We start from the raw sequence: 13,893 nt of genomic DNA on the forward strand, positions 1-13,893 counted from the left end.
ATGGCTGGGAAGGCTAAGTTATGATAAGTTGATTAAATGACTGGCATATTTGGGAAGATGGGGATCAGTTTTGGCAAGGATGGGTAAGTCTTTATTATGAATATTGACCCTTTAGTTTTTTAATATATCAAAATATTTGAAAAAGTGCCTGGGATATGTTGGTTTTAAATTAAATATATGTAAACGAATAGTAACTATTGACTCACAGTGCATATATTACTTTTATACGGGCCTATGACAATATGGCTATTCCAAACACTGTTTCATTAAATTGGTAGCTGCCTGTATCACCTTTGCTCTAACAGTGAAAGACAACACAAGAGTTGAATTTGAAAACTCAAGACAATTGTGTTTTAAAATGAACGTATATTTATAGTTTTCAAAATGTGATCCTAAAATTGTCCTCCTATTTGGGGCTGGCAGTCAATTGCAAGCACATATAACTGGGAAGGCAAACAACAGTATTTAGATTACAACTATCTTATTACATATGTAAATCAGGTAGTTAACCATCTAAATGCTTTAATGTGGCAGGAATTTACTCTGTGTATAAAGCTAGAGGCTGAAGTACCCTTCATACTTTTGGTCCTTAAAATGTATATGCATTTGTTAAATATATGGACCCTTAATGCTTCACACACTAAGGGCAAATATCAGGGTTCTCCGTGTTCTACCATTGAAAAGTTAAAGATAAATTCATTTGTCTTCAGTTTCTCCTAACTTCCTCTTCTCCATTAGTAGTTTTTTTTCTACTATCTTCCTCCCTTTCTGTCACAATCACACAGGCCTTCTTACTCGACCTCAAACCCATCACTTAGTGGCAAGAACATCTTGCCCTCTTTCGAGAGCACTGGTGACCTCACACTTCCCACCTGATTGCCCTTCCTACAAGTTCACCCATGGCGCCTACCTCATTTCTGTCTCACTTCTGGCCTTCTGCCTCCTCAATATTGATTTCTGGCTTTAGCTGCTAGTGAGGTAACTCTGTCAGGAGGACTAGAAAAGCAAGCTGAGCTGGGCTGGGACTTGAGCCACTGAAAACTCCTGGTCATCTGCTCCACAAGTGTTTAAAAATCCTTCTTTCTTTCCTCCCTATCAGCACAGAGCACTTAAAAAAATTAGCCAATGCCCAGTTTTCAGCCTCCTAGAAATGAGTCAGCTGACTCATGGCTGAACAGCATACATTATTTAAAAATAAATTATAAGCATTATAAAGAATTATTTGGGGAGGAGGGAGACAACTGTAGCAGATATTACTCTAAAGTGATAAACTAGTCATTATAAACTAGATATCAAAATTCCACCTCGAGTAGATATTAATTAATGAGTCGCTAATGTCCAAATGCTGAAAGAGACTAACTCCTGATTGGCCACAATCTGGTCATTAAAGAGTGGTAATTAATGACAGATTGCACACAGTGCTAACCAACAAAAAAAATTAAAACCTGCTCCTCTCCTTTCACAAACATTGAAACAAACAATTCTGAAATAACGGCAGCTTTCAAAGAATAGTTCCAGCTATTCAGAAGCACCTCAGCTAATGAGTGTATAGAAAAGAATTTATCTGAAGAAGAAGAAAGTGAAGCTAAACAGCCTTTCAGGCACATGAAACCAGCTCAGAGAAATCTCTGAGATGTGGCAGCAGCTACTTAAGAAGAAAATTCAGCTGAAAATAATGTACAAACAGCTCAGTTCACAATCTTAGTAATGTAATTTTTTTTCTCCTGCCATTTACTGCACAGATCATGATGAGTGTTGAAGGCTGAAATGAAAATTCCTCTAGCTGGTCGTTATATGTAGGATCATGACCTTAAAAACATATATTATTGCTTGCTTTCTAAGGTAGCCACTGTAATATCAGTTCTGATTAATTAATATAGCATCTTTGAGATGCCATGTGTACAGGGATTCTGTTGTAATTCACCATTAATATATTCAACCAATATTTTAAAATGTTACTAAATTTCTTAAAATACTATGTTGAAAAAAAATCAGGCAAACAGAATAAGAGTTAATTTTAAACAGCCAAATATAACATTTTAAATGATATTTTAATAGACTGTTATTGAGTAGTAACACTTCAGAGTTGAATAAAACTGTATTATTTCTAACTAGCTTGCTCGCAAGTAATACAACCATTCCTGCTAAAAGGTTTGCAGACAAACTGTTATTTTGCAGAAATATTTTGGATAAATATTGTAAGCTCTCGAACAAAGGATGGTTGTCAGGTTCTTAGTATGTAATCGAAAATGGTAATGTTCTATGTAGTGCTTTAGTTTTATAATAAGTCACTGTGATAAGGTTAACACTTCAACACACAACACCATATAAATAAGAATATCCAAAGATGAAAATTACTTTGCTTATGTTGCTGTATTAGAATTTTATTTGCTAAAGGGTAAAAACAGATTTGCAAAATTCACAGTCAACTTAAAACAATAGTTTTAAACCTTTTATTCCGAGCCCTGACTGCCTTCAGGAGGGAGAGAACATCTGGTTATTTAAGGAACACAATATGTTCACATTTTCGATGACTTTTATTTCTAATTGGGTTTTTTAATTTTTTTTTATTTGAACAACTCTAGTTAGAACTATGTTTTTAATCACTTTACATTCTTCTGACTGCTCTCTCTCAACATCTCTACTTGTTCATCTAACAGTATTTGTTTCGAAAATTCACAGCAGTACCCAACAGTGGTGATGTGAAAAAAAAATGGAAAAAATTAGGTACTTTTGGGGTATTCTATTCAGAGACACACCTATAATTAATTCCTTTGGATATATTAAAAGAACAATTCCTACTATTGCTCCAGTTTCTCACTTCACACACACACACACTTTTACATATAAAGTCAGTTTTCACATAACTTTCTATTCTGAAAAAACCTAAATAGATAGAAATCCCATTGGTAGATATAATTGAGAAGAATTACTGCTTACTGAAGAATTGAAAATTCGGAATAAGCATCTGGCTAAGCGAGTTCCCAGTGTAGCCCTGAGTGGGGTCAACAACACAGATTTCAAATTTCAAGTCTGAATTCCAGATTTTCTTACCAACTGGGGATAATCAAATGCACTTTGGGCACTATGTAGGCCCAAATGTGGCTCTGTAAATATGAAATCTTCTATGCTTCCCCTCAGAAGCAGTTGCATTAACTTGTTGGCTATTACAGAGCTGTATGCTCTGTTTCCAGGACACTTCCAGGCTCTTCCACTAAGGACAGTTATCAATTTCAGTCTACAAAAAGTGAGAGGGCCATCAGGCCAAAACCTTACCAATAATCCTCAACAAGACAACAGAGGAAGGACGTGGCATTGATACCAGGAGGTATAAAGAAATGCAATGAAGAAAAAGCAAATTCAGATTGACTACAGAATCATAGATCCAGAGCTGGAAAAGCCACATTAGTTAGGTCCATCTACTCCATTCCCCAGAGGCTATGGCAAGATTGTTCCCCACATAATATTTTCTACAGTTTTGTCTAGACCGCAAGAAAAACTCCTCAAGAGTGAGATTATTTGGCATTTAGCTATCTTTCAAGGATAACTTCCCAAAGAAATACATATTAATGAAGTACCTACACTGCTTTCAAGCTGAAACCCTGCTCCTTCCACTACACTTCTGAACTTAACTGTCTGTCCAGTTGAGATTTCAAGCTCTGACGGATAGAGACCAGGTCTCCCTTACATGTTTACAAGACACTGAGCGCACTTGCTATGTGAAACAAGTCATACTGGACCATGAACAACTGCCCATAGAGTACAGTGGAAGCTCCATGGAACGGCACAATTAAAATCATAGAAAGCCTCAGACGAAACTTTACAGGGAACCTGCCCTAGCTCAGGGGAGGCAAATTGCATTGAACCTAATATGCCGGGGTCCCCAACGTGGTATGCCCGCGTCCTGGTCAGCGGTCGAGCATCTGCCAAAATGTTGCTGACGCCTCTTGATGACACCGCTTGCCACTGACAAGCGGTGTCATTGAGAGGCGTCGCCGTCGAAATTCAGCGGCATTTCGGTGGATGCTCGACCGCAGCCACAGTCCTTTGTCTGGCACCCACCAGACAAAAAGGTTGGGGACCACTGTAATATGCCTTCTGCATCTAATGTTCCTAATGGGAAGCGCACAGGAAAGCCTTAAGGGGTAGAGAAGTCAGCAAGTACTGAATGTGCTAGTCATCGCTTCCAGGTTACACTACTCTGTAGAGCCTTCTAGCCTCTCTTTGCCTCTCCCCTCAGGGAGAAAGGAAGAATCGAACTATTGTTACACCTGCAGCAGAGAGGACATTTTAATTCTCCCACGTGTACTAGCACACAGCCCCATACAGACTTCTGGAGTTTCTGTGACCCAAAAGGCTGCAGATATAGATGCATACATCCTTGCGTAACAACCACAGAACTCCTTTCTTTTCGTTCGTTTCTTTCAATCCATGGCAATTATGATGGACTTATACAATATTTAATATGTAAGTCTTCCACAGCACAGAATTCAAACCACTACTAACGAATCCCAACTCATTTAGAAACTGGGTTTAACTCACGTGCTTAAGGACACAGAGATGAACCTTTAAGTTTGTCTAGGGAAAATAAGGAACAGGTAAAGGGAGTATATATCCCCTCTCTCATGAGTCATTTTGCAGTCTTAAAACCAGCAAGCCAATGTCATCTGAGAGGCTATTAAGCCCTTCTTAGGGCTCTTCATTCTCACACATTGTTGAGGACTGCAAAATGACTCAACTTTCTGGAGGTCTTAGGGCCTTGAACATTGTTGATAAGAATGCTGTCGCTTGGCTTCACCGGATTGCACAGATCAAAATAATAATAATCCATCATCATCACCACCTCTGGGAAGATCGGCTTTCTAACTTCCAGAGTTTTGTTCAGGTAGACAAGCACAGCCATACAGTGGATGTGAAGGCACTTTTCATTTGTGTTTGTGAGGACAGACAAAAAAAGGAGGATAACTTTGTGACAAGTACTGGGGGAAATCATCTTGCGTAGAAAATGGGGAATGGTCTTAATTATCCTTATCCGCATGGTAATACAATTAGGGATGAAAGGCTCATTTTCATGCAGGCTCTTCTCACTGAACAGAAGACTACTTGAAAGGTAAGGTAAGAAATATGTCCAGACCTCTCTTAGGCTATTTCTACACTTACAGCGGCATGAAGAGTACATACACTGCATGCCCCCCTAGCATGGGTATAAAGAGCAGTGTAGACAGTGAGGCACGGTTAGGCACAGTTTAGACGGTGAGTAAAGACAATGCCAGAATCTTAAGGTCTACACCTTACACAGCTCTCTACATACTCAAGTAGTGCCTCCCATGTCTACACTACTATTTTTAGCAGCATAGGGTCATGTTGCTTCCCCACTGCCGGAGCCTTCCTACACAGCAAGGAAAGTTCCAGCAGAGGGGAAAGGCTCTGGCATCTCCCCGCTGTTGGAGTCTTTCCCTGCTGCTTCCCCTTGCCAGATCCTTTCATTGTGACATGGAGCTAAACACTGCAGGATGGACACAGCCTGCTTTTCACTCCAACGCAGAGCTACGTGCACCCTACAAAAGCATGCATGAGGATGTATAGCATAAAACTAAAATCTCATGAGGCTCAGAATGGGTGGACCTTGTCTTTAGCTTGTCAGCTTCCATCTGCTGGAGACAGGAAAACAATTGAGCAAGAAGTCAGGGAGTGGGAGGTTGGCCCCATCTGCTAGTAGGAAGATCTATACACACATTGCCTGAGCTGACACACAGGGCAGCTTGAGAATTTTTAATCATTATTAAATTAGTCTCATGTACCAACATATTCTTTTTGCTGAATTAAACATGTGCCAGATTCAGTCTGATGGCTTAGCACAATTTCTTCCCCCTCCCCTCAACATCTTCCCTTTAAAAATATTTCTGCTTTGTTTTGAAAAGAGAAGGCAAGTATGTAAATGCTGAATAGTTTGATTTCACAGTCTGCTGCCTAAATCTTAAAAAAAACAAACTTAATATTACAAACTTTCTTAAGCATCAGGGAGATGACGGATTTTATTTCTTATCTTGAAAGAAATCTATGCACAAGAGGAATGAAGCAAGCAGCTGTGAGGACACAGATTTCTGCAGAAAACTGACACAGAAACAAGGAGACAATTTTTCTTAATCTATAAAAGAATACATGTCAGAATCGAATGACATTTTGCAGAAGACAGTCACCAACTGATAAAAGTGCAGAAATTCTTCTATTCAGAGGTGACTTGAAGGAAGCTATCTTAGACTGTCCATTGGCAACCTAGTGATGTGACATGCTCAGACAATCCTAAAGCTCGCAGCACAGCTTCTGAGAACTGCTAAGGATCCAGATACCGAGAAGACTGTCATCCACAGCATTAAATCAAATACTTTATTTTAAATATAAGGTTAGCTCTAAAGCTGCAGTGTTCTTTTTTTTTTTTAAACCCGTAGATCAGTAATTTTACTGATGTCAGAAACATTACATTAGTAAAACAAGAACACACTTTAACAAGTGTAAATAAAATCTGTGTGAAACTTTGAAGAGTATGAGTGGATCTCATTTTTAATTAAAAAATGACATCCTACTACATTTGGATGCTACTGACCTCCTAGGCGCAGCTATAGTTAGCTTGCAGAATTAATATATCACATGTATAAAAGTCTACTAGGAAATTGTGCTAAGACAGTTTACGTTACCCTACACTTTAAATATAAATATATTTTACCATCGCCCTGTAGGTATACTTTGGCATGTGGTCCTCTGTGAAGAATATGAACTACTGACTAGTATGAACTACTAACAAGTGGGGAAAACCTTTACTGGGTAGTTATTTGACTTTCTGGAGCTGTTTGCTTAGCACAAGGGCAGAAGATGAAGATGACCACTTAAAACCTGGGGGAACCATAATCTAATTTCACCAGACAATTCTCCCCATGAGTAGTCAATAAGGAAGAATGTCCCCGTTTCCCTTCCCTTCCCTGCCCCCCTCCTCCCCCAATGCAGAATACTGTGTCTCATTTTGTAGCACTTGGAATATTTTATTAAAGAGGTTTATTTCCAGTACTGGTAATATTTAGCAATGAGTATCTTACCTTTGGATCTCTGAGAAACAGTGCTCTTAGGATGAGTGAGTGTACATCTCCTATAGGTGGATAATGCATCAGAAGTCCCAAACAGGTCTGATAATTACTTGAGATCACTAAAAAATAAAAATTAATAAAAATAAAAAGAGGGGAATATACACACACATATTTTGGTCTTCTAAAGGAAACATTTTTTACTACACACCAATCATGGGCAGATTTAGCAGCACGTCCTCATGATGAGTACAAACAGACCCTCTGAACTCAAGTTTTGCTTAACATAAGGAAGAGGTTACAGAATCAAGCCTTATGTGTTGTGTGGGCTCGACCCTGTGCCCATGGACGTCAATGTTAAAGTTCCCATTGATTTCAGCAGGGCACCCCGAGATTTACGATGCAATTAGTTATGTTCTCTTTCATGAAGAAACACTTTCCCGCACAACTATTTTTTACTAAAATACTCTGTATGCTCTTCAAATAGATATTATTAAACAGTCATCTATCACTTTTTGTTCTCTTTAGATTAATTAAAATTCTATTTTTGATAAGATCTCATTTAACATTAGCCTGTGTAATATTTGGGTCTCTGCTGTTCATGCTCCTACATTTACCTGTTGGAGAATCCCAGAGAAATGCCTGAAAATCTTGAACAGCCAAGAATTCTGAATTCTTGCTTTTACTTTTAAATACTTTTAACATACCTCTTAGAATTTTGTGACTTGAACAGACTTTTCTCTGCCTGAAGTTCATCTCCCATTGTAAAGAGATGTGTACATTTCCATTCTAACCTAAGTACACCTTGTAGGTGTTTGCTTGCTCTCTTTTTTGGCAAATCAACCTAATTATGAGTGCAATTATTAAACACATCTTTTCAGGCAGGTCTATGTAAACTACTTCATTTCTTTTGCTCTATTTAAATTCAGGCAATCCATCTGCTACAGCTGTCAAAGCAGTGCCTATTAATGATGCTTATGCTGTGCACCATACAGACTGCCTCCAACAATATTAACTGTAAATAAATTGTAAAGAAACTTTACTGTTTTGAGAAAAGTCAGAATCCTAAGTGAGAAAATATCCTTGCAGAACATACAAAGTTATTCTGATACAACAAAAAAGCCAAAATAAATTATTGTTTTGTGACCATGCAGACTTACCATCTGATTTTTTTTCTTTCATGTGAGTAAACCTCATTTCCTCCTGTACCCTTCCCTCCCCCCAAGAGAATTATGGGGAAAAGATGCAGGACTGGGCAAAATGAATAATTATAATCTGCGTAGGGAACCACTTTATCATCTTCATTTCCGTTGCTGATCCGACAGCTTGTAATTTCATACATCTGCTTTCATTTGTAAAGCACTCACTTATCCTACTCATCCTTTATCTGTTCTGTCTGTTCTTTTTCAATCCTTTTGTTTTTCTTGTTCACATTCAGATACCTGTTTTTTCTTCTTGAAGTCACAAAGTTAGCATAAAGAACACAAGTACAATAGTCTCAGGCAGAGTTCTTTCAGCCGAGTATAATGCAACTACCACATATTATATAACCAATCAAATTATCATCTTTAAATCAGATTTAAACACACTGTACAGCAGTTATGATTAGGATACTTTTTATTTTATTAGAGGAAATAAAAATGCTGAAAATGGATACTAAATTCTAAATGCTTCTATAAAGTATAGACATTTAAACTAAAGTATTTCCATTTTAACATGCCAGCCAGTCTTCTATTTTGTAATTTTGAAGGTATTAAATATCTTCTCTCTTTCTTTTTCTTTCTTGGGGACTTGGAGGTAAATTTTTATGCTCCTTTTTCCCCCTCAGTTTTTGTTTGTTTGTTTGTTTTTTAAGGAGAAAATGAATAAATTGAAAAAAACCCCAAATTTATTTAAATGATGAAGATTCAAACACTGATAAAACTGGTATTTCTAACTATAAGAGAATTACAGTAAAGCTTTAAATTTCATTGGAAGCATTATAAAAAAAAAAGGAAGCTAAATTTCAAAATCAAACCTTATCTCAAGGGAAGAATAAAGCTCAACTCACTGAGACAAAACTTTCTCCAAAGGCAGCCTGAGACTGTGGAATGAAATCTCCCAGGAACTAAGGACCATCACAGACCTCACTTATTTCTACGCCAAGTGTAAGGCACATTTCTCTGACCTTGCCTTCTCTAATGTAAGCGCATAGAAATAGGTACATTTGGGTCTTCAACACAAAAACCCTACCAAAAGACAGTTCACTGCACATGCTTCTTCCTCTGGGGAAAGGATGAGAGAACAAACAACACATGACAGATGTGCACTATTGCAAGGTGCTTAGACATTACTGTGATGAGAGCCATATAAAAACTGATCTAGAATAGAATAGAAAGGTAGGCTCTTCAGCTGTATAAATACTTTTCATGTATATAGTATAGGGCCTGTCATACATGGATCTGGAAGAGCCTTTGTCATTCATCCCCACCCTACACTCACTCACATCCTCTCCTTGGTCATTAGGCTCTCCCCTAACTCAACTGTCTCCAGTCTTTTGCGAGACATCTTTATGGGAGAGACCATCTCTGCCCGGGCCTCGTCTGACCAAGACTCGGAATAAAAAGTTAGGTTGCTGAAATTTCCTTCAGCTCCTCTCCTTAGAGAGACTGATGGGTTCACATTTCTTTGAGGCCAAGTATGTGAGTAAGCCTATACAACTGTGGTCTTCTTAAAAAAGATTTATTAAAAGTAGAGAGAAAATGATATTGAAACAAAAGAAATGGTTTGCCTAGCAAACCTCATCTGAAAACTTTGTAAATCCCACTGAGGCATATTCCCCTTAATTTACAAGCAGAAGAAAAGAACCTCTTACATACCTACAAATCTAGTCCCTCTGTGATAATTCCCTGGTCAACCTGACAGCCTCTCCCTCCTGTCCAGAGAAGCATCACCATATTTCTTACCTGCTCTGCTTATCAAGACCAAGCCATTAGAATTCATTATCATATCAGGGTAGGTGATAGTAACATTTCCATAAAAAAGAGTTTGATCAGGAGTAACATTGGGAGGAAATGCCGAAGTCCATGTCCCCATTACAAGAACTATCCAATTTCCATCTCAGCTGGTCATTGTGGTAGCATGGATTTACTTTTTTTCAAAACCCTCTTATCAATTTGCCTTTGCCATGAAATACACATCATTAACAGACTTCAGGCGAACTGTAATATCAACTAAGATATGCCAATGAGGCACAGTAAAAAAGTACTCTAATAAGCGTTTAAAAGAAGGGTTAACAGAGAAGGATTATGTGACTTCCCTGAGACCACACAGCAAACCAATGGGATAGCCAGGAATAAAACCTAGGAGTTTGGTCTCACAATCCTCTTATTTACCCACTAAACAACACTACCACCTATGAAGGGTTTCTTGGGAAACTGAAGTAGCAGTCAAATAAAATAACATTTCAAAGGCAAAAGCAAGAAAGATAAAATCATGCAAAGAAAAGAAGTATGAAGTGAAACTCTGCCAAATATGGAACAGGTTAAAATCTAAACACAATAGTAGAAATACACTATACTTTTGTCTGGACAATGACTGCAAACTTTCCTCAGGGAAAAAAATTTCAAATTCAGTAGATAGGAAAAAAGTAAAAACAAGAATTGATCCTCTCTTCCTTTGTGAAAAATAAGTTGAAATAGTTTCTAAGGAGACTTGCAAAGTTTTGGAATGCCTCTAATACCCACCAGAAAGTAACAGAAATAAACCTAGTGTATTGTGGAAAAGCTAACTTTTCTCAAGGATAAAAATAAGTACTGAAAAAGAAGGGTCTCCTCAATACGGAGGAAAGTATATAGTATATTGTAATATAGAAGCTTTGTTCCAGAAAGGAGAAACAGCTAATTCAGAGATAATCTTGCTTCCTGGTTCCTCTAATTCTCTGTGCTACTACACATGAGAGGATGGCATATCCCAGATGAGGGAAAAATCTAGAAATGTCTGTGACAAGAGGCAGAAAGGACAGTCTTAGGGATAATCAAGCACAGTAGTATGCTATGGCACTTGTACGGTCTTTTGAAATATAATGAAAGACATCCAGAAAGATGGCCTGGCAGATGTTTGCCACAGGCTTTTTTTTGACTATTCTGTCCAGGAGGGAGCTACCCCTCTAGTTGAGAGGGCAGCTATAGGAAAAAGAAAAGGAATGATTTTTCCTTATGGTAAATATTTCTCTGATGCACAAAATAACCCATCATGACCATCTTCGGATATTGGGAAATCCAGTATTAGTACTTGGAATGAGCAATTTGTTAGCCTTTCTATAATGGTTGGTCCTTGTACTGAATTGTTTTCATTATATGATACAATTTGTCAAACGAAGCTGCAACTGTACATAATCTTAAAGTTATAAAGAGTGGCTATTACTTTTACCACTTCCAGTCTAATTCAAATGAACTCCTTCAGAACAGATTTTTTTAAAAGCTTCCTACTTTATAGCCCAATCGAACTCCCTTTGACTTAGAGAAAATCACCTGGGAAGTCTGCATAAAAAGGCAAGGACGATCCACCTTGGGAGAAGAGTTGAACATTGTTGAAAAAATTTGGGGAAGCAGATAAGAATTCAAAGCAGTGAAATAAATAAAGTTGAACTCACGCTATAAAACTTTTTCTTATCTGGATTTTGTCTGAACTAGCAGCATTGGTTTGACTAGTAAAAGACTTTAAATATAAGGCCTGCAAGTTTTAATTTCATCTGTTTTCCTATTCAGTTTAGTTTAAAGGACAGCATTCATTTGAAAGCAGGATTCTGGGACAAAGAGCAAAAGTTTCTGCAGGACATCATTATACGTGTGAGACAAGAATTCGCTAGCCTACAAACTGGAAATATTTTTACATATTTACGACTGCTTGCAAAATATGTTTGCATTTTCCTGAAAGGGCAAATTTACTTGTGTTTACATATTTTATAGCCTTCCCAAGCATGCTGAATAGGAGATGCAAAATGCAAAATTAGATAACAATTAGATAAGCTGTAGAAAGAATTGCAACCTGTATCCTAAATATTAAACAAGGAGAGAAAGAAAGTTTTCCAATGATCAGTACCTGAAAAAAGCAAAAAGAGAAAAACTGCCAGATGTTGAGCATTCTTCAGCATGAGAAAATATAGATAATATTAAACTGTCAGAGATGGTTTTTGTTGTGTGGTTTATGGCTTCTGGAAATTCTGTTCACTATGGAATGCAGCATCTTGTCTTTATGAAAACTGCCTTATTTGAGTGATAGTGATCTGTCTCAATGGCTCCAGAGGAAAGTAGACACACCGTCCTCTAAACATTTTGATGGTTTCTGTGATGTCCTTTATCTCTTTAGCAGCCTTTTTATAGAACCAGCTGGAACCTTCTGAAAGACATACTAAACCTCATCTTCAAGAAAGAGAGCCTTGATTAATTTAACTTGGCAGACCTTCTGTAGGTAGTTGTATCAGAATAAATACAGGTTAACAATTCTGCGTTGTCTGGACACACTGTTAGTTGTGTTTCAAAGCATACAGGCCTTCCTGACAAAGAGGTAACACCAGATGCACATCTCTTTCCTTCTGAGAAAAAGTTGTCACCAGGGCTATTAAATCTGACTCACAAGCATGTTTGTGTGTGAATTTCCTTTGGTTGTGCATCAGGGCTTTTCATCAACATACCTATTAGAGTAACAGTAGTGACACTGGATGCTCTAGAACAGGGGTCGGCAACCTACAGCACGTGAGCCAATTTTTGATGGCATCCGGCACCAGGCTGAGCCGCTCAGCCTGCCACCGCTCTGGGGTTTCCGCCGCCAGCTCCTGCCAGCCGGGGTCCCACCGCTGGTCCCACTTAGTGCCTGCTGCTGGCCTGGGTGAAGGACAGGTGTGCTGTGAGCAAGACACGAGAAGTCATTCTTCCGCTCTACTCTGCGCTAGTTAGACCTCAACTGGAGTATTGTGTCCAGTTCTGGGCACTGCATTTCAAGAAGGATGTGGAGAAACTGGAGAGGGTCCAGAGAAGAGCAACAAGAATGATTAAAAAAGTCTTGAGAACATGACCTATGAAGGAAGGCTGAAAGAATTGGGTTTGTTTAGTTTGGAAAAGAGAAGACTGAGAGGGGACATGATAGCAGTTTTCAGGTATCTAAAAGGATGTCATCAGGAGGAGGGAGAAAACTTGTTCACCTCAGCCTCTAAGGATAGAACAAGAAGCAATGGGCTTAAACTTCAGCAAGGGAGGTTTAGGCTGGACATTAGGAAAAAGTTCCTAACTGTCAGAGTGGTTAAACACTGGAATAAATTGCCTAGGGAGGCTGTGGAATCTCCATCTCTGGAGATATTTAAGAGTAGGTTAGATAAATGTCTATCAGGGATGGTCTAGACAGTATTTGGTCCTGCCATGATGGCAGGGGACTGGACTCGATGACCTCTCGAGGTCCCTTCCAGTCCCAGAATCTATGAAAAACCCCAGGCTGGCAGAAGGCCGAGACTCCGGCTGGCAGGAGCCAGTAGCCGGAACCCCAGAGCAGCGGCAGGCTGAGACGCTATGAGGTTCCGGCTGCTGGCCCATTGCCAGCAGGGGTCCCCGCTCCCGGTCCCACTCAGTGCCTGCGGCTGGCCTGGGTGAAGGAACCCCAGACTGGCAGTGGGCTGAGAACCTGGCTGGCAGGAGCCAGCGGCCAGAGCCCCAGAGGGGTGGCAGGCTGAGCTGCTCAGTCGCTGCTCTGGGGTTCTGGCTGCTGGCCCTTTGCCAACCAGGGTCCCCACAGCAGCCCCACTCACCTTGTTTCCAGTTGGAGTTTCAGCGCAGGTCCCCTCCCA

At 39.1% G+C, this 13,893-nt stretch overlaps 1 protein-coding gene across 6 annotated transcripts in view; it reads right to left on the bottom strand.

The window, feature by feature from the left end:
• The window catches only part of TBC1D5 (TBC1 domain family member 5), a 512,051-nt gene that overhangs the window by 122,968 nt on the left and 375,190 nt on the right, over positions 1-13,893 (bottom strand). For all 6 annotated transcript variants that reach the window (XM_050938356.1, XM_050938354.1, XM_050938355.1 and 3 more), the window contains one exon: positions 7,092-7,198. In XM_050938356.1, coding sequence (XP_050794313.1) covers positions 7,092-7,198 — 107 coding nt within the window. The remainder of the gene's footprint in view (positions 1-7,091; positions 7,199-13,893) is intronic.

This window comes from Gopherus flavomarginatus, chromosome 2 (assembly GCF_025201925.1).
Source record: "Gopherus flavomarginatus isolate rGopFla2 chromosome 2, rGopFla2.mat.asm, whole genome shotgun sequence".
NCBI lineage: Eukaryota > Metazoa > Chordata > Testudines > Testudinidae > Gopherus > Gopherus flavomarginatus.